Source organism: Raphanus sativus, chromosome 8, assembly GCF_000801105.2.
Source record: "Raphanus sativus cultivar WK10039 chromosome 8, ASM80110v3, whole genome shotgun sequence".
NCBI lineage: Eukaryota > Viridiplantae > Streptophyta > Magnoliopsida > Brassicales > Brassicaceae > Raphanus > Raphanus sativus.
The window spans coordinates 4,233,255-4,253,694 of record NC_079518.1 but is presented as its reverse complement, the minus strand read 5'-3'; the positions used below and the strand labels follow the sequence as shown (position 1 = coordinate 4,253,694).

At 33.4% G+C, this 20,440-nt stretch overlaps 5 protein-coding genes and 1 pseudogene across 6 annotated transcripts; 3 read left to right on the top strand and 3 right to left on the bottom strand.

The window, feature by feature from the left end:
* Positions 1-818: 818 nt before the first annotated feature.
* LOC108822299 (uncharacterized) lies at positions 819-5,092 on the top strand. 2 transcript variants are annotated; one of them, XM_056992020.1, is made up of 4 exons: positions 819-1,197; positions 1,290-1,441; positions 1,638-1,719; positions 3,186-5,092. In XM_056992020.1, the coding sequence occupies exon 4, from the start codon at positions 3,617-3,619 to the stop codon at positions 4,955-4,957; it is 1,341 nt and encodes a 446-aa protein (XP_056848000.1). In that variant the 5' UTR covers positions 819-1,197; positions 1,290-1,441; positions 1,638-1,719; positions 3,186-3,616; the 3' UTR covers positions 4,958-5,092. The 2 variants fall into 2 exon arrangements, with proteins under 2 accessions (XP_056848000.1, XP_018450842.2); XM_018595340.2 differs by lacking the exons at positions 819-1,197; positions 1,290-1,441; positions 1,638-1,719 and adding an exon at positions 1,726-3,085.
* On the top strand, positions 2,175-3,189 carry LOC130494350 (glutathione S-transferase T3-like). The gene is made up of 2 exons (XM_056992399.1): positions 2,175-3,085; positions 3,186-3,189. Exons 1-2 carry the CDS (start codon positions 2,175-2,177, stop codon positions 3,187-3,189), a joined length of 915 nt encoding a protein of 304 aa, XP_056848379.1.
* A 56-nt stretch (positions 5,093-5,148) lies between the features above and the next one.
* On the bottom strand, positions 5,149-6,680 carry LOC108819734 (probable protein phosphatase 2C 9; annotated as a pseudogene).
* Positions 6,681-7,135: 455 nt separating this feature from the next.
* On the bottom strand, positions 7,136-7,596 carry LOC130498793 (receptor protein kinase TMK1). Its single transcript, XM_056992398.1, has one exon. The coding sequence runs from the start codon at positions 7,594-7,596 to the stop codon at positions 7,219-7,221; it is 378 nt and encodes a 125-aa protein (XP_056848378.1). The 3' UTR covers positions 7,136-7,218.
* Positions 7,597-7,634: 38 nt separating this feature from the next.
* LOC108819733 (receptor-like kinase TMK2) lies at positions 7,635-8,922 on the bottom strand. Its single transcript, XM_056992397.1, has one exon. The coding sequence runs from the start codon at positions 8,920-8,922 to the stop codon at positions 7,708-7,710; it is 1,215 nt and encodes a 404-aa protein (XP_056848377.1). The 3' UTR covers positions 7,635-7,707.
* A 3,777-nt stretch (positions 8,923-12,699) lies between these two features.
* On the top strand, positions 12,700-13,062 carry LOC130498792 (F-box protein AUF2-like). The gene has a single exon (XM_056992396.1). It carries the CDS (start codon positions 12,700-12,702, stop codon positions 13,060-13,062), a length of 363 nt encoding a protein of 120 aa, XP_056848376.1.
* Positions 13,063-20,440: the final 7,378 nt, after the last annotated feature.

The window sequence follows — 20,440 nt, the reverse complement described above, 5'->3', positions numbered from 1 at the left end:
GTGACCAGAAATATTTTTTTGGGGTGGATTGTTTACAAGAGATTAATAGATCTTGAGTGAAATAACTCTGCCTTAGCTTACACTAAATAAGGGTGTAGAGATATAAATAAGTAACTTTTAGACAAAAGTAAGAGAAAATAGAAAATAAGGGGCCAAGCTGAAGATATATGTAAATGAAATTAGAGAGAAAAGGATATGGAGCAAAGAAAATTACAAAGCAACCATTTTAAATCAGTCTCGCCTTGGCCTATTTGTCTAAAAAGTTGACTTCCCCTTCCATCTCGTTTATTATTTTGTCATCTCTTTAGCAATCTCAATTCTTTTTTTGTTTCTATAACATCCAAAATAAGATAGTAGTAAAATATATTTTAGAGTCTGGATAAATATATCTGAGAAAAACAAAGAATACAAATTAATGATTCCTTTCATGAGCCAAAAAAGCGTAGATTTCTATAACATCCAAAATAAGATAGTAGAAATTCACATTTAGACACATGACATGACTAGTAGGAGGTCTTAAATCATGTTTTTTATTAGTTAGACACATCACTAGTAGTTAACTGTATTTGATTGGTAGAACAAGATATTTGTATCTCTCTTGGTCTTAAACATGTTGTTCCTCTAAACTATGTTTCATCATAGGTCATTCTGATCTCACTCCCTTCAAACGAAGATATGTGATAAGCGTCTTCAATGGTGATGTGGCATGATTAACGCGGTAGCTTAGGGAGACGCTTAATGATTTTGTGATTAAAAAAAAAAAGAAAATAATGCCATAAGCTAAGCCACGCTGCTTAATTAAGCGCACCAAAACGCGTTGCTTCGTGGACACGTGTCAAATAATGCAAGCTTTGTCTCTTTCTCTCCCTCGACATCTCCGGTTCTTTCCTTCTCTCCTTCGACGATTCAGTGTTTCTCTCGACCTCTCCACTTCACTACGCATCAAAACAACTCCCCTACAAAAACCCTAACCCCTCTCTCTCATCTCTCCTCCTCTTCTTCGCCGAGCAAAGCAATAGCAGCAGCCATGGATGCCAAAGAAGCCTCCGCCACCGATCTGAAGCGCCCGAGAGAAGAGGACGATAACGCCGCCGCCGCTTCCATGGAGACATAGAACGGAGATCAGACAAAGGAGCTTGCTTGTTTCTCCTCTGTGATTCCCGGATGGTTCTCTGAGATGAGTCCCATTGTAGCCAGGTCCATTCCTCCTCTCCTTGTTTAATCTTTAAAAGAAGAGATTCTTTTTTGATTAAAAGCTGAGATTTTTTTTTTATATCTGATGATTGCAGGAGAGACAAACGCTTTGAAGGTTGAGAAGGTTTTGTTTCAAGGAGATGATCACTCATCTTCGTCCATTCATCCAACTCACGGAGAGAGACGAGTGTGATTATCAGGAGATGATCACTCATCTTCCTTTGTGCTCTATCCCTAACCCAAAAAGGTACACTGTCACACGTTCTTACCATTTACGGATCAATAGATATGAAGGTTTCAATTTGTTAATGTCTCTGTCTCTTGTGTGGTCTCAAATGAATTGATTGTTGTTCTTGTCTGAGTTGAATAAATAGATTAGCTTCTCGTCTCAATTGATTCCTTGATCTATTACTCATTTTTTTCCTGTGTGTTTGTCTGTTGAGTTCCATGGATCAAGGACGCTGAGGAAGGATCGTGAAAGGAGAGGATGACATTTATTGGATGGCATTTACTAGAGCAATACAGGTAAATGTCTTCATTGATGTTTGTAACTAATAGAAGTGATGTTAATACTTTAGTTAGTTGGCATTGATGTTAATACTAGCATTTACTAGAGCAATACTAGTTAATACTTTTGTTAGTTGGCATTGATGTTTGTAAGTAATAGAAGTGATGTTGAATTGATAAAAAGATTGCGCGTGGTTGAGTTAGGTAGTTTAATGAGTTGCTTTGTTTTTGAAAATGAATTGAACCCGTGTTATAAGTAGAATTGATTGTCTCTTTAATGTGTTGAAGAGAATTGAATTGTGGATAATAAATGATAGATGTCAACTCGAATGTGTTTGTTGTTAGTTGTTTAGAGTCTTTAAAACTCTGCCATTAAAGAAAGGCAAAACGCCTTCCTTCTTTCAATCTTCCATCTTTAAAACTGCTTCCTTCTTTCCATCTCCAAGAGATTTCTCACCTCATTCACTTCGGAAATGGATTTCAATCCATTTACTCAGCCTTCAAACTTTGTTGATCTGCTTAGCAGTCAACAAAATGTTGTCTTCGGTAACTTATCAGATAGTGTAGGGCAATCTTCCTCCCAAGTTCCCTTCTTAGGAAGTCAAGGCACCGAGGACAGTCCACCAGTGCGTAAAGAAAGAAGGACGTGGACGCCTGAAGATGATGTGGTGCTCATCAGCTCGTGGTTAAACACGAGCAAGGATCCCATAGTAGGGAATGAGCAAAAGTGTGATGCCTTCTGGAAAAGAGTAGCTGCATACTACTCTGCTAGTCGAAAGGGCTCTGATCATAGAGCATTATCTCACTGCAAGAACCGTTGGCAGAAGATCAATGACCATGTATGCAAGTTTTCCGGAGCATATGATGCTGCAACCAGACAGAGAACCAGTGGGCAAAATGAGAATGATGTTCTCAGACTAGCCCACATAATCTACTTCACGAAAGTGAAAAAGAAGTTCACTCTTGAGCATGCTTGGAAAGAGTTGCGTCATGACCAGAAGTGGTGTTCCCTGTCTACTGCTAAAAAAGATGGAAGCTCGAAGAAGAAGAGGTGTGAGGATGGTTCAGAATCAGCAAACTCTAAAGCAACAGAAGAAGATTCTTCTCTTCATGATGAATCAACAAAACGTCCCATGGGTGTTAAGGCAGCAAAGAAAGCCCTTAAAGAAAGGCTGTCTAAGAAGACAGTGGATGATGGGAAGGAGCTATCTGATTTTCAGACAATGTGGGGCATCAAGATGAAGGATTTAGAGGTGAAAGAAAGGATGTCCAAGATAAATGAAAGGAAGTCCAAGATGAAGCTACTTGCCAGTCTCTATGCTAAACAAGAACCTCTTGCGGATTATGAAGAAGCTTTGAAGAAGAAACTCAGTGAAGAGTTGATGTAAAATTAGTTCTTGTTCTGTTAAGTAGTTTAAGTAGTTTAAGTGGTTAAAATATATATATGTTTCGTGTTCTGATGTTGATCTTGTTATTGTTGTCAGGTGAAAGAATGGAGCATACGTGTGGTGTTGGAGCATGCGTGTGGTGTTGGAGCATCCATTTTCTGTTGTGTTTTGTTAGTTTCTATCACGGATTGTACTTGTTTCCTTTTATCTTGTTTGCTTGTATCACGGATTGTAGAGTGCTTATGCTTCTGTCAATGTTCTTGTTTGTTTGTGTCACAGACATGTATTATGACTCTTGTATGAATCTTGTTTGCTTGTGTCACAGATATGTACTTGTTTCATTCTCTCTTGTATGCTTCTCTCTTTATAAATACATCGTGCTTCTCATTTAATCTCAAACCAACATATTTTCTCATCTCATCTCTTATCTCAAAACACCAACCTTTGTTCTTTACTCATTTAATCTCAAGTTTTCTTTTTAATCTCATTTACTCATAACTCGTCTTCTCTCTTTAATCACCATATATATGGCTTCTTCATCTCAAAACACTTTAGATGATGCATTTGATGAAAAGTTTGATCAAAAATTTGATCAAGCCTTTGATCGAGTCCTTGAGAATTTAACCATCCGTGCTGATCAAGAAGAACGAAAGAAGAAAAGGAAAAAACGAGCTTATATCGAAAGAAATCGGGAGGAAGGAAATGTACGTTTATGGAATGATTATTTCAGTGAAACTCCAACATATTCTGATAATCAGTTCCGACGACGTTTTAGAATGAACAGGCCATTATTCACGCACATTGTGAATCGACTTGCCAATGAAGTTGACTTCTTTCGTCAAAAGATAGATGGTCTCGGAAGGTCTGGTCTCTCAACACTCCAAAAGTGTACAGCAGCCATTCGTTTATTGGCATATGGTAGTGCGGCTGATACGGTCGACGAATACCTTCGGCTCGCTGAAACTACAAGTCGGTCATGTTTGGAGAATTTTGTGGAAGGAATAATTCAATTGTTCGGCGATGAGTACTTAAGAAGACCAACACCGGCTGATCTTCAACGTCTACTTTATATTGGAGAGATACGTGGATTTCCCGGGATGATAGGAAGCATCGACTGTATGCATTGGAAGTGGAAGAATTGTCCCACCACTTGGAAAGGGCAATATTCTCGAGGTTCGAGTAAACCAACTATCGTTTTAGAGGCGGTTGCTTCATATGATCTCTGGATATGGCATGCATTTTTTGGACCTCCAGGTACCTTAAATGATATAAATGTTCTTGATCGTTCACCTGTTTTTGATGACATAATTAACGGTCAAGCTCCGCAAGTCACTTACTCCGTCAATGGAAGAGAGTATCGTTTGGCTTATTATCTCACCGATGGTATTTATCCGAAATGGGCAACTTTTATCCAATCTATTCCACTACCACAAAGTCCGCAAGCAGTTTTATTTGCTAAACGTCAAGAAGCTGTCCGAAAAGATGTCGAGCGTGCTTTTGGAGTCTTGAAAGCTCGCTTTGCTATTGTTAAAAATCCAGCACTTTTTTGGGATAAAGTCAAAGTTGGAAAGATTATGAGAGCATGTATCATACTCCATAATATGATAGTAGAAAATGAACGGGATGATATGATAGTAGTAGACGAACAAGATGTATACACTCATTATGATGTTTCAGGGTTCCAACAAGGAGAAGACACCGGAAGTTCAGATATCGATCTCACGTTTTCTACAGATACCCCTTCAAGGATCACTGATATGATGCGTATGGAAACTACAATTCGTGATGGACAAATGCATCAACAACTGAAAGCTGATTTGGTAGAAAATATATGGCGTAAATTTGGACATGATGGAGACAACAACTGATCTCGGGACAAGATTTCAAATTATTCTCGTTTATTTATTAATGTTTGTTTTTATGTTTTTATTTAAATCTATGTTTTAAATGTTATCTTTTAATATGTTTTATATAATAAATAAATAAATTTTATCTTAAATAAATCAATGTTTAATTTTTTTTTTTAAGAACTCATAAATAAGATACTTGCATTGGAGGTTATTAATTAGGTGTTGCTTAAGCAAATTGCTTAACACACAATTATTGTTAAAAAAATGATTAAGCACCCCCATTAGGGGTGCTATGGTTAATGATGCTCTAATAAGCTGGACAAGAAGAAGAAAGAAGTAAAAGACTCTGGGATGAAAGCAGAGGTTTGCCGTTGAGATTGGAGGAAAATATAGTTGGTGACTTGCGAACGAGCGAAGCTCCGAGACCGTATTTCGTTCTCAGGTATTGTTTCCCAATCTAGAACAAAACCGGAAGGATTCTCGGTTAGGTTATCGAGCTGGTGTGTATTGACATGTTGGTTCGATTTAGTCCTGCTATGAGCTGTTGACTGTTGTACAATAGAAGTGAACGTGAAAGATGAAATCCACCAAGTGTGGCTGCAGTTGATGATGTAACCCTCGGTGGAAAGAGTACTGCAGCAGAAAGAATTCGAATCATGTCACTGTTCTTGAGATATAATCACCTTCACCACATCAGTAAGACAGTAGAGATTCAGCAAAAAAAAAAAAAAAAAATACTGAGCCATACCACAGATTTGAGTCATGCGAAGGATTCAAGTTTGAGAAAGGAATTGTACCAGACAGACATTGTGTTTCATGAATCGTTTCATGGTTCCAGAGGCATTCACTCCAGATAGTGTTCTACAATCACAGAAAAGTTTTGCGCACTCTAGTCTTTGAGGGTACTTCTACAGTGTAGAACCATCAACAGTTGTTAACTCCTTGGAAAAGATGTGTGTATATTTCACCCTTTTAGCTATCTCCACTGACTCCTCGTTTGTCATCACCTTCATTTCCACAATCATAAATAAAAATCCCCTTTTAGTCTAAATTACAACATAATTTAAAAAATATATATATATATATACAATAATTACCTTCCAAATGCCATCACTGGCCGCCAGGACAAGAACATCAGTCCGGCTATCTACAATAACATCTCTAATGTCAGGCTCTGAACTCATGATCTATACTCATCTGCATTATCCTACAGCACAGCTTCCTCCCGTTGATCAATATAGCTGTGACAGCCGTAGAGTAGAGCCGCCATGTCCCAAGTCAGAACTATTCGAAAGAATGGCCTGGTCTGTGTTCTTGTTAAGCCTTTGCTATAGACCTTCGTGGATCCACCCAGAACTCGCCCTGAAACATCATCAATCACATGATCAGTGCACTAAACCATAAGAAGAGGAGTGGAGTAATCCTTTTTACCTCCTTGAGGATGTTGGAGAAGAGATGCTTCTGCAAGCAAGCAGGGACAGTATCACCCATATGACTGTCATGGTTTTGGATGTTGATCAAGTTAGCGACGTGATAATCCTCCATGGGATGATTAGCTTTGCCTTTAACTAGACTAAAACCGTACTTGATCAACCCCTTCATCACTTCTTCCTTTACCAGATAGTGATTATGATTGTCCTCCCACAACCTTTGTAAAAAATAAAAAAAAATAAAACAGAACCAAGAAAGCTCAAACCTTTAACTTACAAAACGACAAATCATCATAGCAGAATTTTCCCATTTGTTCACATGGGATCTTACCTAAACTTTCAGTGACACAAACACTCAAGCTGGTAGGAGGGGTTTGAAGATTCATACCGAGGCCCCAAGAGATGACACTGTCTCAGAGTTGGGCATGTGCATCAGCCAACAGAGAAAGCTCTGCCTCGGGACCAGGAGACTGTGGCCTAAGGAGATCATAAACTTGTCCAATGAAGTATTTTTCATAGTAATCCTGAGTTGATGAGTTGACTTGACTTAGTGGACTCGCACAGCAACAAGCAACCTTAGTGAAGCTGGTGGTAAAAGATCTTTTTGACTGTGGTCTGGTCAGTTCAGGTACATGCTTCACCTTGGGAGTCTAGCCTTACAATTCCAGTTTTAGGTTCACAATATGTTGCTTGCTTCAAGTGTGTGTGTAACACAGAAGATACCTGCGTTCACAAGAGACGACAGTCTACAAGTTAAACTCAACAACAACATGTTACAAAATTCATTTACAGCGAAAGCAGAAGAATATAAAGTCTTACAAGTCTCGCAGGTCCAAATACAGAGTGGGTTTACTGTCTCGTAGGGCTGCTCGGACCACTACGTCCCTCCAACCTCTGCTGCTCATGCCACCACTTCTTTCCAAGCTCTTCAAGAAACTCATCTTTCGTGTCTTCAACTTCGATGGGCTTCCATTGTTCGGTCAACGAGGCAAGCAAAGTGACAGCATAGCTCATCTCGGGTCTCTGTTCCGGAGTTTTGGCGCAACAGTAACTGGCTAGTTTAGCCACTTCAGAAATGCTGCCTCGGTTCTCTTCAGTGATCTGGATGGTCTCGTCGATCACATTCTCGAAGGAGTCTTCTTTGACGAGGTTAATGAACCAGAGAGCTATCTGGGGATCTTTAGATCGTTTTTTGTCTACGGCTTTTCGTCCTGTAAGTAGCTCCATCAAAACCACTCCGAAACTGTAGACATCCAGTTTCCTTGTTATCCTTCCTGTCACTGTAATAAAAGAATGTCATTTGTCTAATCAGATATATTACAAAATAGTAAAAGATGTTTAGATATTTTGATAAAAGACTATACTTATGTATTCCGGTGGAAGGTAACCAATTGTTCCAGCCTGTGTCTCGGTTGTGAATGAATCTTTGCCTTCAGCTGTTGACCTGACTAAACCAAAATCAGATACCTTGGCTCGCAAGTCATCTCCCAGAAGAATATTGGAAGGCTTTAAATCTCGGTGAATGTAGCTTCTGTTTTGGCGAGTCAACGTGTGTAGATACTCGATCCCTCTAGCAACGTCAAGGGCAATCTTAAGCCGCTTAGTCCAGTCGAGGGGTTTCAATCCCCGATCCCTCGGGTGATAGAGGTGGTTGCTCAAAGGTCCCTGATGCATCAACTGATACACAAGTAGTCTGTCTTCTCCTTCGAGACAGTAACCTAGGAGGACCACTAGGTTGCGATGATGGATCTTACTCAGGACTCTGACTTCACATGTGAAGGCGTCGATACCAATCAAAGGGTCCTCTTTTCCCATTCTCTTGACTGCGATGTCAGTCCCATCAGGTAGCGTGCCCCTGTACACAACTGAAAACCCACCTCTACCGATGAGGTTACCATCACTGAATCCAGAAGTAGCGTCCCTGAGAATATGAAAGGGAATCGCATTGTCGTCAGAAGCTACCACTCTCTCTGTAATGACACTAGATGGCTGAGCTTCTAGTTCAATCGTCGGTTCTGGCTCTGGTTCTGTCTCCGAATCAGAACTCTTCTTCCTAAGAATAACCAGATAGTAATAGAGAACTCCTATAACTCCAGCAACCAGAAGCCCTATACCAATACCAATCCAAACAAAAGACTGTCTCGAGATAACACGATCCGTCTCAATCTGAGGATTGCCTGCAGCAAATACAACCTCCTTCCTAAACCCCGGAATTTTACCGTGCAGGTCATTATAGGAAACATCAAGAATGACCAGATTCTTCAGCTTGATAAGAAGCTCGAGAGGGATGGTTCCGGTCAGTCTATTATGAGCCAGATTAATTTCAGTCAGAGAACTGATCTCTGCGAATCTCGGAGAAATGAAACCAGTCAGATTGGAGTTTATAAAGGTTATCCCGTTGATGTCACCATCATCTGAACATTCGATCCCGTACCATTGACATGGATCACTTCCTACCCAAGTCTCTGCATGTACACGCGGGAAACCTATATCTTCAGCTATTGCAAACAGAGTTTTGATTGTCAACTTCGCTAGATCCTGTCTCAACCTCATATCTGACCGAGAGAAGCCGAAATCAACAGTTGGTTACCTGAAAACAAACAGATCAAAATTCATTAGTAAAGGAAGTATACCGTTTTCAATATATACTTCTCTGAGTCAAAAAGAGATAATCTTTCAAAATTAGTTAAAACTGAGATTCTGCGATCAGGTATGAAACACTCAGCAGGAGTTTTGTATCCGTCCTTGGTCTTGAAACATTGAGAACTTCTCAAGGGATTAAATCAGCTTCCGAGGACTGAGATAGCGCATGTATGCATGCAGTCAAGTACTAAGAGCATTGCTTCAGCTGTGAGATAACTCAGCTTTGAGGAATTCAAGTGATAAACGACCAGGAAACTGAACTACAACGCCTAGCAGCTGAAAGCTCTTGAGGTTAGCTTCACCGTATGTAGCAGTCCTTTCCTTGTGAATGAACGAACGGGATATGACTCATGATCAGTGAAGCAGCTTTCCACTCCTGCTGCTGAACAAAACAGCACCGTCTGGAGATCTGTAACCGGTCGTTTTCTTAATTAGCCAGGACCCATTCTTGATAGCTCTGATAAAATCAGTTGCTTCTCTCTCAAGTACCTCATGAATTTAAGAATAGAGAACACAATCTCCCTCGACATATATATATATATAGATAGATAATGTCACAGCTAAACGCATCAAATGGTCATCAACAAACTACCAACCAGTAGGTAGTAATCGAGCTCACCACAATAGAAGGAATCGAGCTTTATCTTCTTCAACGATGATCTGATCGGAGCTTTCTTGTTGCGGTCCTTCTCTTCTTCTTTTGTTAGGGTTCGATCAATGGATGGTAATTTTCAGGGGAAGAAAGACCAAGAAAATTAAAACATTTGAAATAAAGAAGTTTCTGTTTAGGGTAATTGCTTTTGTGTATATTCCAAACAAAGCTAAAGCAATTTTTCTTCCCTAATGAGTTAAAAAAAGTGGTAATCTACTTAAAAGAAACAGAGAGAGTTGCAGAAGGGTGGAGTAGAAAAGGAACACGGTGGGACTGTATTTTACTATTTTTGAATAATTTGGTATCGAACCCGGAGACGTAGCTTTATCTAGAAACGGAAATTAACAGCCAGAACAATGACATATTTTAACCCTTTTTTTTGGGAAAATCACATAAAAAACCCTCAAATTGTCACTTACTAACACTTTAAACCTTGAAGTTTTTTCACTAACACTTTTAACCTTCAAAGTGACATTTGTATCATAAAAAACATTCAAATCAAAAAATTGTCCGGTTCAGCAGATAATTTTTAAAAATAATTATTTAATTAATAAAATAAACAAAATAAATAAATAAAAATCCAAAAATAAATAAAAATCGAAAAATTCTAATAAAATTTACAAAAATGAAAAAAAAATCAAAAAAATAAATTAAAATTTTATAAAATTAAATAAATATATTAAAAATTAAATTATTTTCTAGAAATATTAATAAAAATAACTAAAAAGTTAATAATAAATAAGATTAAATTTAAATAGAGAAGAACTAAATAAAAAGTTCACAATTTTTTTTAAAAAATGGAAAATATAAAATTCAAAATCACTAGTGACGATGATGGTTTCTCACATAACCATTAACAATGATGATAATTGCCATATCTCCAACGAAGTTTCCAACATCATCTTGAAAATGACAAAAAAAATCTTTTTCAAACTTTTGAATTTTCATTTTTTTTTGAAATATATGAATTTTTATTTTTCTGTTTTTTTAATTTGATCTCATTTAGTTTTTAATTTTAATTTTCTAAATTTTAATTAATTTTCTGATTTTTTCTAATTTTCTGATTTTTATTAATTAATATATAATTACATAAGAATCAAAAAGTTAGAAAAAATCCGAAATTAATTATTATTTAGAAAATTAAAATTCAAAAATAAATGAGATCAAACTAAAAACAGAAAATAAAAAAATTCATATATTTCAAAAAAAAAATGAAAATTCAAAAGTCTGAAAAAGTTTTTTTTGTCATTTTTAAGATGATGTTGGAAACTATCATTGGAGATATGACAATTATCGTCATTGTTAATGGTTATGTGAGAAACCATCATCGTCACTTGTGAATTTTGAATTTTGAGTTTTATATTTTTCCATTTTTAAAAAAAAAACTGTGAACTTTTTATTTAGTTCTTCTCTATTTAAATTTAATCTTATTTATTATTAATTTTTTAGTTATTTTTATTAATATTTTAGAAAATAATTTAATTTTTTAATATATTTATTTAATTTTCTAAAATTTTAATTTCTTTTTTTTATTTCTTTTTTTTTGATTTTTGTAAATTTTATTAAAATTTTCGATTTTTATTTATTTTTGGTTTTTATTTATTTATTTTGTTTATTTCATTAATTAAATAATTATTTTTGAAAAATTACCTGTTGAACCGGTCAATTTTTTGATTTGGAGGTTTTTATGATACAAATGTCACTTTGAAGGTTAAAAGTGTTAGTGAAAAAACTTCAAGGTTTAAAGTGCTAGTAAGTGACATTTTAAAGGTTTTTTTATGCAATGATATATTTTAATTACTACCTACTGGTTGGTAATTTGAACCTTAATTACAACCCTGCAAAAGAGGTTGTGTATCAACAGCATTCTTCCTTTTGTTTGTAAGAGCATCTTCATCCTTGCAACCCATAATGGATTTTGCTTAAGAATATTTTAATTGTATTTAAGGAGAAGAGATTTGGATAAACAACTTAATTATTTTGCTCCTCCATTGTAAGTCTCTTATTCTTGGTTGTTTAATTTTTTTTTGATCAAATGTGTTGTTCTTCTTGTATTATAAGAAAGAGTGAACGAGAAGAAGTATTGATCAAATGTGTTTTGTTTTTCTTTTTAGATGGTGAGAAGGAGAAAACGAGTTTTGATAACAAGTTTGTCCGATGCGCCTTCGTCATGTCTCTTTGCTTTCATTCTCTGGCGACACAAAACCTGAAAAATAAAAGAGAATCAACATCCAGAAACCAAGCCAACAAGAATAGCTACACAAACTTGCAACAAATGATTCACAGTTGATCCATCTTAAGACACAAGATACATAATCTGTAGACAGAATCAAACACACGAAACATATCATAATTGAAACAAACTTGAAAAAAAAATTGAACAATGTCATGAAAAATGGATCGAACCATCTTAACACAACAGATAGAGAATATACATACATGATCGAACACATAAAACATATCAAATTTGAAAAAAAAATTGAACAATGTCATGAAACAGAAGCTTTACCTTTCGATTCAAGGAGAGCCACAGAGAGGTCTCTCGCCGTCGAGGAGAGCCACCGAGAGACACAATCGAAAAGAACAAACAAATAAAATTAGATCACTTCTGAGCAGAACAAGAAGAATCATAATCTAAGACATGCATGATTGAGCAAACCAAAACAACAATCGCTTTACCTTTCGATTTGAGGAGAGCAACACATACAAAGGTCCGTCGCTGTCCGTTCATTCATCGTCGAGGAGATTTAAGGAAAGAGAGGCGGAGTCGACGACAGCCACCGAGAGACACGCCAACTGATGAATCTTCGAAGAGAGGGGAATAAAAACAGCCGTGTTTTGGATGGAATCCGTCGAGAGAAAGAGAGAGATGAGAGAGAAGGTAGCGAGTGAATGAGTGACACGTGTGTCAAACGTCTTTTTAATCACAATAACCTTTCGCTTAATTAACCAACATTGTTTAGGTTAAAAGGTCTTTTTTTTTCCTTTCGACTCGTCACCACCTGATGAGCCGAGTCGTGAAGGAGCACAAGGAGATGGAGAGCTTAGTGATGCATGAAAGAGGAGGAGAAGGGACGGTAGTGATGAAATCCGAGGGGTTGAAAGAGTTTCGAAAGGCGGCGCGTGATCAAGAAGTCGAGGAGCGCGTGGAGAAAAAACAGAGGAGTGTGGTCCCGAGCGTGAGGATGAGCATGAGACACGCTCCGTCGCTTAAGCTAAAGAGTGGCATATGTTTAGAATCCGCAACGCTCGTGATCGTAAGGCCGAGCCAGGAATATTCTGACGTCGGAGATGATGAGCTGGCGACGGAGGCTTTCGCCGGGAGTTGTATGTACGGTGAAGCGGTCGCGGCTTTGTTGAAGCGTAGTAAGAACACCGTGGATATGAACTCGTTTTGATGGGGCCTTGTAATAACGGGCCTTGTTGGGGCCTTGTGATAAATGTTTTTTTTCTTCTTGCACGTGTGCAGTGTGTGCATGTTTATATCTTAATCTTATACTGTACAAAGTTGGCTTCAACGTTCTTCACTTATATTAGCATTTACCATTTTGGTCAATATGTCGAATCATATATGCGGATTTTGATTCTCTCGTGACCAAAAAGATACACAATAATATGGCATGAACTGTGCCGAAATGTCAGAAAATTTATATATATGAAGTTGTTGTACACATCTAACTTTCACTAACAAACTCTATCCTCAGATGATCACACATGTCCTCATGTACAGTTAAGATTCACACACGCACACTTAAGCTTATCCTATATAAACCTTTGTGCATTCGGTTCATAGAACTAATGAGAAATCAAGTATTCAGTCACTATTAACTAAGAATATTAACTAAGAGTATTCGTTCAACTGTCTACATCTTGCCTTTTCATAAAAAAAATAAAACTGTCTATATCTGCGTATTTGTTTTGTTATCGAATGTAAAAGTCATTACAAATAAAATCGCAATTCATTCGAGTTTCTTTTATTGGTTTTAAAGTGGGATTAGGTTGAAATGAGCGACAAAACATTATCTCAGTGGACATGTTGAGATACTTCATCCAAAGTTCAAAAGGACTTGGACCAATTAGTATGCCAGTTGATTTTAGTTACATTTCTAACCTTCAAAAACAGTTTCGTTTGTTTTTAATTTTTATCCTAAATGCGATATCAAACATGCACCATGTGTTGTTATGCTTCTTCATTTTTGTTATTTAATTTAGAATTGATGAATGTTATAATTCTTCATTATTGTATGGGTTAGTTTGCTAGACACGACAAAAGCTGGAGACCATGATTTAGTGGCAAAATCTTAAACGTGTGGGATCTTGATTAAATAAATATAGTGACATTTCAATCCGATCATATGGTTTTATTAAATATTAACATGATATCATGTTAATTTTATTCGATGAGCATGTAGTAATGTTCAATTATTTACGAATTTGCGACGCATATATCTACTCTGATAAGGATGATGACTACTTATATAAAATCTATTATCTCTAGCATTATGGAATACATTAGATAATAGAGTTTCTAACGTCGTTCAAGAAAAAAGAGAGGGACTTGATGAAACATTTTATCTTAGTGTTTAGCAACAACAACAAAAATATTAAATCTAAGTTATGAATGGTTGAGTAAAAATAACAGTTCAGCAAAACTGAATGACGAAAAATTTATGTGGAATTAATCATTATGGTCTTCGATTGGTTAGGAAACATAAATAATTGTTTACACGTTAAAAAACGTACGAACTTATTTATTTTCTTACTATGACGACCTTTGAAATGAGTTTGAAGTACCTAATATTGGTCTTAGATTACTTTTATACAAGGCATAAAGAAGTGACAAATAATAGATTCTGATATATCATTAGGAACACCTAATAAAATCTGGTAACCATTGTTGTAGCCACTAAGTGGCATCATGACCAAAATGACTTTGTTGATAAGCCATTGACATAATAATTTAATCACGTACATTACTATAAATTTCAAAGCAGTGGAAGTATATAAACATGGGGTTTGTAAGACTAAAAATGTGGTACATACATGTTACATGATTACCAATAAACTTTTGCTCTCTGACACAAATATTAACAGAGCATCTCTTATAGATCTATAACTAATCCGTGTTAGTGTGGAGTTTAGCTGAAACTATAACCCATAGGTACAAATGTGTTTAAATCAAATTTGTTAAACTATAACTGTTAGGTTAGGTAGACCCTTAAATTGATATATATGCGATCTTTGATCAATTATTTATCTTATGTGCATGTTGAGCTAAATAATTTAAGATCATTTTTAGTTTGGCTGTTTTATTTGGTAATTTATGCATACTAGTTGCACATATAGCCAAGCAAACTTGGAGTTCAAGATCCTCTGTTTCGATGTCCAAGCCGGAAGAAATGATCTTTGTTCTTGATCATTAATCCCTTTGTAAAACTGGTTTTTTTTTTTGTGAGTTGTGTAACTTGTACGTAAAATTTTCTAATATTAGCATTCCTGTGAATAAATTTGAGATGCTGTGAGTTACAAAAATCCAATTGCATATTCCACTGAAGTTCATAGCCCAAATCTTTAGAAACTTCCTTACTCAAGACTTTGTCCCGAGAGCCGTCCTCAGCTCAGATCGTGCGTGAACTCATCTCTGTTTCTCATTTTGATATTCTAATTCAATGCCAACTTTTGTCACCAATGTACATAACCAATTCAAGTTTTGAAACTTTCAATTTCAACCCTAACTTCTGATTGGAGAGTGGCTAAATATTCTGTGGAATGAAACAGGGTTCACTTCATGCCGCACTTAAGTCATAAGGCGTCACTCGTTTCTACGTAACAATCCTTATTGTAAAAGAATATTTCAAGAAAAATCTTGCGGAATTGAAGATCAAAATAGCTTCCAAATATGCTGCTTTTTTTCTTCTCCCCCAAGTTTGTTCTATGAATAAACTCAAACTTATTTACTTGATCTCTATAAGGCAATGTGTACTTCTAGACAAAGCTCTCTTATTGTTGTTGTTTTATGTTGTGGTGGATCATGTTTTCGATACTGATTTCGTCTTATGATTTTTTTTTTGTTCTGGATCTGCCAGTACCTATATTAGATTTTGATTCTCTAATTTAAGATGTTTCTTTAACAAAAAAAAAATGCCTGCAACAAAAATTAGTTCTTCAAACTGTCTTGTTATAAAATTCTGAATTTTATTTTCAGTCTCAATGTTGTGGAACACATTTGTGATAGATCAATAAAATTTTAGTGTTTTTCTAGATTCTATTAATCTTGCATTATTATGATAATAGCCATTTTTGTTTACCATACTTCTTCTACTGTTCTACATAACATGATCCATAGATTATATTTTATTAAATTTTATGATAAGCAATGCCACAAATTTATGAATATGTATTCCTCTCTGACAAGACCATATTTCCTGGGTTTTTATTTAAACAACAACATTGTCCATTTATTGGGGGATTAGTAAAGCAGCTCAAGTAAGATGGATCATCCCCAGGGAAAATGCATAACTTCTTGCAATCGGCATTAATTTTACAAGGACCTCTGTACACACATCTGTTTGCTGGAAAATTGAATGAAAACAGTATAAGTAAATATGTATTAACTTCTTATGTAGCATTCTCTGCTCTATATATATGAATAATATAGGAAGAAAATATTACCAGTAGACTGAGAAAAGAGGAGAAAAATAATTAAGAGTTGAGAAGCAACTTGAAACTTTTGTGCTGACATTATTATTGTCTCTCTAGCTTTATTTTTTTGTGAAGATAATTTTTGTTTCTGCTTCAAGCTTTTTAGATTAAACCATCATGGTCATCTACTCTATTAAAATAGAGTCCTATTTGAAAATTACCTTGGCATAAATTTTTTGGGCCTATTGAAAATGTTGGGACTTATCTATTAATTAACATTTTCTGTTATTTCCACGTATCCTTAATCTACTAATATTAAATATATACCTTAATATTTACTAATAACAGTTATCATATATTAAAACCATCGATGCTTTAAAGTAAGATTGATAATTTAGAACTATACTTGGCATATCTCATTTATTGGAGATATCAATATAATACTTCTTCTCGACATATGTTTTACATTTGTCCTATGCGTTTCAAACTTTTTTCAACTACAGTTAATCATCTCAGCATCCATTGATAGACTTATACTTCTTCAACTAAGTCTTATTCAAAATCGACATAAGACTAAATTATTAACATTGATAGACATATTTCTTTAAGTAATTGATGATGACACTATCAATAAACATATTTCTCTTTCTCATTTCTTTCCCCTTACGTTTATATGGTGATATACCTACATAAGATACCATGTTACTCGATCTAATTTTAAAAATAGAACATAAATCGATAGTAAAACTAAATGAAATATAATAAATATTTCTAACTATATTCCATTGTAATTCAAAATAAATACAGATTTAAAAAATAAAACCAAAATTAGGAATGATTATTATGGCTAATTGATCGTACTAAATCGTTAAAAATATAAAATTTAAACAATTATAATTGATGTCACCGGAAATTATGAAAATGTAAAAAATTATGTAAACAATTATATTGATAGATAATTACAGTTCCAAGTATACTTGGAATCTCAAAAAATATACCAATTTGTTGTTACCAAATCTAAAATATATTTGGTTATAAAATCGTAAATCTAAACAAAAAAAATCCAATTCAAATTTTCATATGTTAGATAATTTAAGAAAATCCAATTCAAGTCTCTTATTAATCATTTAAGAAAAATATTATACAAATAAAAACATAAATATGACTAAAAATCACAAATATAAAAATAAAATTTCTAAACAAACTTAAAACAAAAAACATATCCGCCCTTTCAAGGGCGGGTCATAATCTAGTATCCTTTTATATAAGGGGTTAGATAGGTGCAAATCCATCCCTACAGTAATTGATTTCTTTTTAAAAGGAAAGAATCTAAGTACCTTAAAAATCAGATTGGAAAACATATCTCATAAAATCTTGCATTAATTATAGAATATATTCTTTTCAATAAATATTCAATCTTAACTAAACAAACATCAAGGGGTATATGTATTATATTAAAAAGAAGTCATGAGTTCTCATCCATGTGTGATATTTAACAAGATGGACCCTTACTAGAAATAACAACTCATTCATTCATTAATGATATACATAGACATATTTGTTTCTTAATAAATTATAAATAGATATTCCTAGATTTTCTCTTAATTACATCCAAATAAAATCTTTTCAAATCTATTTATTTACTATATAAATATATATTCATATTTATTTAAAATATTAATGTTATAATTCGTTTTTCACTTTACAAATCTTTTAAATATTTAGTTAATTTCGTAATTAATAATAGACTAGATGTATATTTTATTTTTATTAAAATAAACATTTTAAGTATCTAATTAATTTTGTAATTATATTAAACCCATGTACAATTTTGTATTAGTTTGTGATATAAATTTATATAATATTTTTCAATTAAATCTTTGATCTCTAACAATTAAGATTTGTTAATATTTGTAGCACATGATTGAAAAATATGTCATCAGTATGAACAATAGGTCTACAAATGCTATTTTAAAAGTATATTCGGTTTCTATTTTAAGTGATGTTTTAAATGTTATTAAATTTAATAGATGGTTTTATTTCATATTTCGATAATAGAAGTATATGACTGTTTCGTTTACAAAAAATATAATCAAGTTCATTTTTATATAAACCATATTCATAAATGTGATTTTTTGTATCTTTTATCTTGTGCAATTTTGAAATGCAATAGATATTATACCAGTTTTTGTCATTAGCATAAATTACATTTATTCAGTCAAATATTTAAATCATAAAAATAATTCGATTAACATATATGTATGATCAAAACCTAAAATACAAGTATACCTTTAAGGAAATTAATATCTAAGTTAATATTAATTTGAATGGATTTTATCGTAAATATCAAAAATGTAATATTTTAATTAGAACTCATGTTTTAATAAGAGAGATATCACTAATAATTTGAAACAAAAATAAATAAATTACTGCATGCAAGCAATAAAATTGTTATATTTGAAAATGCTATAAAACTATTAATAATTTGGTAAATACTAAAATTATATATCACTAATGTAAACTAGATAGTTACATGTATAAAAATGAAAATAATCACCCGCACAAAATCTAGTTTAATCTAAAATTGGAGGTGATTTGATTTTTTAATGAGTTTTTAGATGATTTTATATAATTAGAGAATTTTAAGTATTTTTGTTAAACCACTCTAAAATATCACCTAAATCCATTGGATTTGTGTTTTATTTTTTATTTTAATTTTGGAACTTTACTCAAATACTATGAAATCACTTGATAACCTTGAAACTCCACAAATTAAAATATTTTCAATAATGATTTCAGATTACTTTATAAAATGTCTAGTTCAATAACAATTTTAAATAAATTTTTAAAATTGATGTTTGAATAAAATTGAATTTATCATTTTAATAAAAATCTAAATTCTTAGTTTAATGCACCTCCTCTTTAATTAACCAACGTTGTTTAGGTTAAAAGGTCTTTTTTTTCTTTTTTTTTAATCATGCGCAGATTTATTTCTCTTGTAGTCAACAGTCAAAAAATCAAAATGCTGCTTTTGCCGGCTTTGCTAATTTCTTTTTGTTTGACCCGATTTTTGTTTTGTCCTAAATGGTATTAGACGGAGAAAAAATGTAGATGTAATTTTTGTTAAACGTAAGTATGGGAACTAGTTGCAGAGAATAAATCTTATATTTAATGCAATATTTTCATGAAATTGTTAAGACTTTTGTCCAATAAGTAAGTATGGGACCAAGTTATGTCGTCTGCAATACTCTATGTTTTTAACATTATTTGATAAAATGTATTAATAATATAAAATTATTTTAACTATTTTAAAATATTTAAGAGATTAACATTGTACCATGAAAATATAAATGAAAAAGTCACATAGCCATACATCATAGTTTTTAAAAAACATCGTAGTTTTAAATGTTTTTCTTATGCTTCATTTAAAAGTTGATTAAATGACATAAAATATTTTTTTTTAAAACTCTACCAATAATGGCAATAAAATCTAGTCAGCAGTCAATATGCTTTTTTGAGGATTTTGGTATTTCTTTTGTTTGACCTGACATTTTATTTTGTCATAAATGTGTTTAATAGACTGAGAGAAATACTTAGGGGGTGCATTAAACTAAAAATTTATATTTTTATTAAAATGATAAATTCAATTTTATTCAAACATCAATTTTAAAAATTTATTTAAAATTGTTATTGAACTAGACATTTTATAAAGTAATCTGAAATCCTTATTGAAAATATTTTAATTGTGGAGTTTCAAGGTTATCAAGTGATTTCATAGTATTTTGAGTAAAGTTCCAAAATTAAAATAAAAAATAAAACACAAATCCAATGGATTTAGGTGATATTTTAGAGTGGTTTAACAAAAATACTTAAAATTCTCTAATTATATAAAATCATCTAAAAACTCATTAAAAATCAAATCACCTCCAATTTTAGATTAAACTAGATTTTGTGTGGGTGATTATTTTCATTTTTATACATGTAACTATCTAGTTTACATTAGTGAGATATAATTTTAGTATTTACCAAATTATTAATAGTTTTATAGCCTTTTCAAATATAACAATTTTATAGCTTGCATGCAGTAATTTATTTATTTTTGTTTCAAATTATTAGTGATATCTTTCTTATTAA

Bases quoted from the DNA above. Each gene is read 5' to 3' on its own strand.
- LOC108822299 (XM_056992020.1), top strand. From the start codon at position 3,617: ATGGCTTCTTCATCTCAAAACACTTTAGATGATGCATTTGATGAAAAG.
- LOC108819733 (XM_056992397.1), bottom strand. From the start codon at position 8,922: ATGAGGTTGAGACAGGATCTAGCGAAGTTGACAATCAAAACTCTGTTT.
- LOC130494350 (XM_056992399.1), top strand. From the start codon at position 2,175: ATGGATTTCAATCCATTTACTCAGCCTTCAAACTTTGTTGATCTGCTT.
- LOC130498793 (XM_056992398.1), bottom strand. From the start codon at position 7,596: ATGGAGCTACTTACAGGACGAAAAGCCGTAGACAAAAAACGATCTAAA.
- LOC130498792 (XM_056992396.1), top strand. From the start codon at position 12,700: ATGGAGAGCTTAGTGATGCATGAAAGAGGAGGAGAAGGGACGGTAGTG.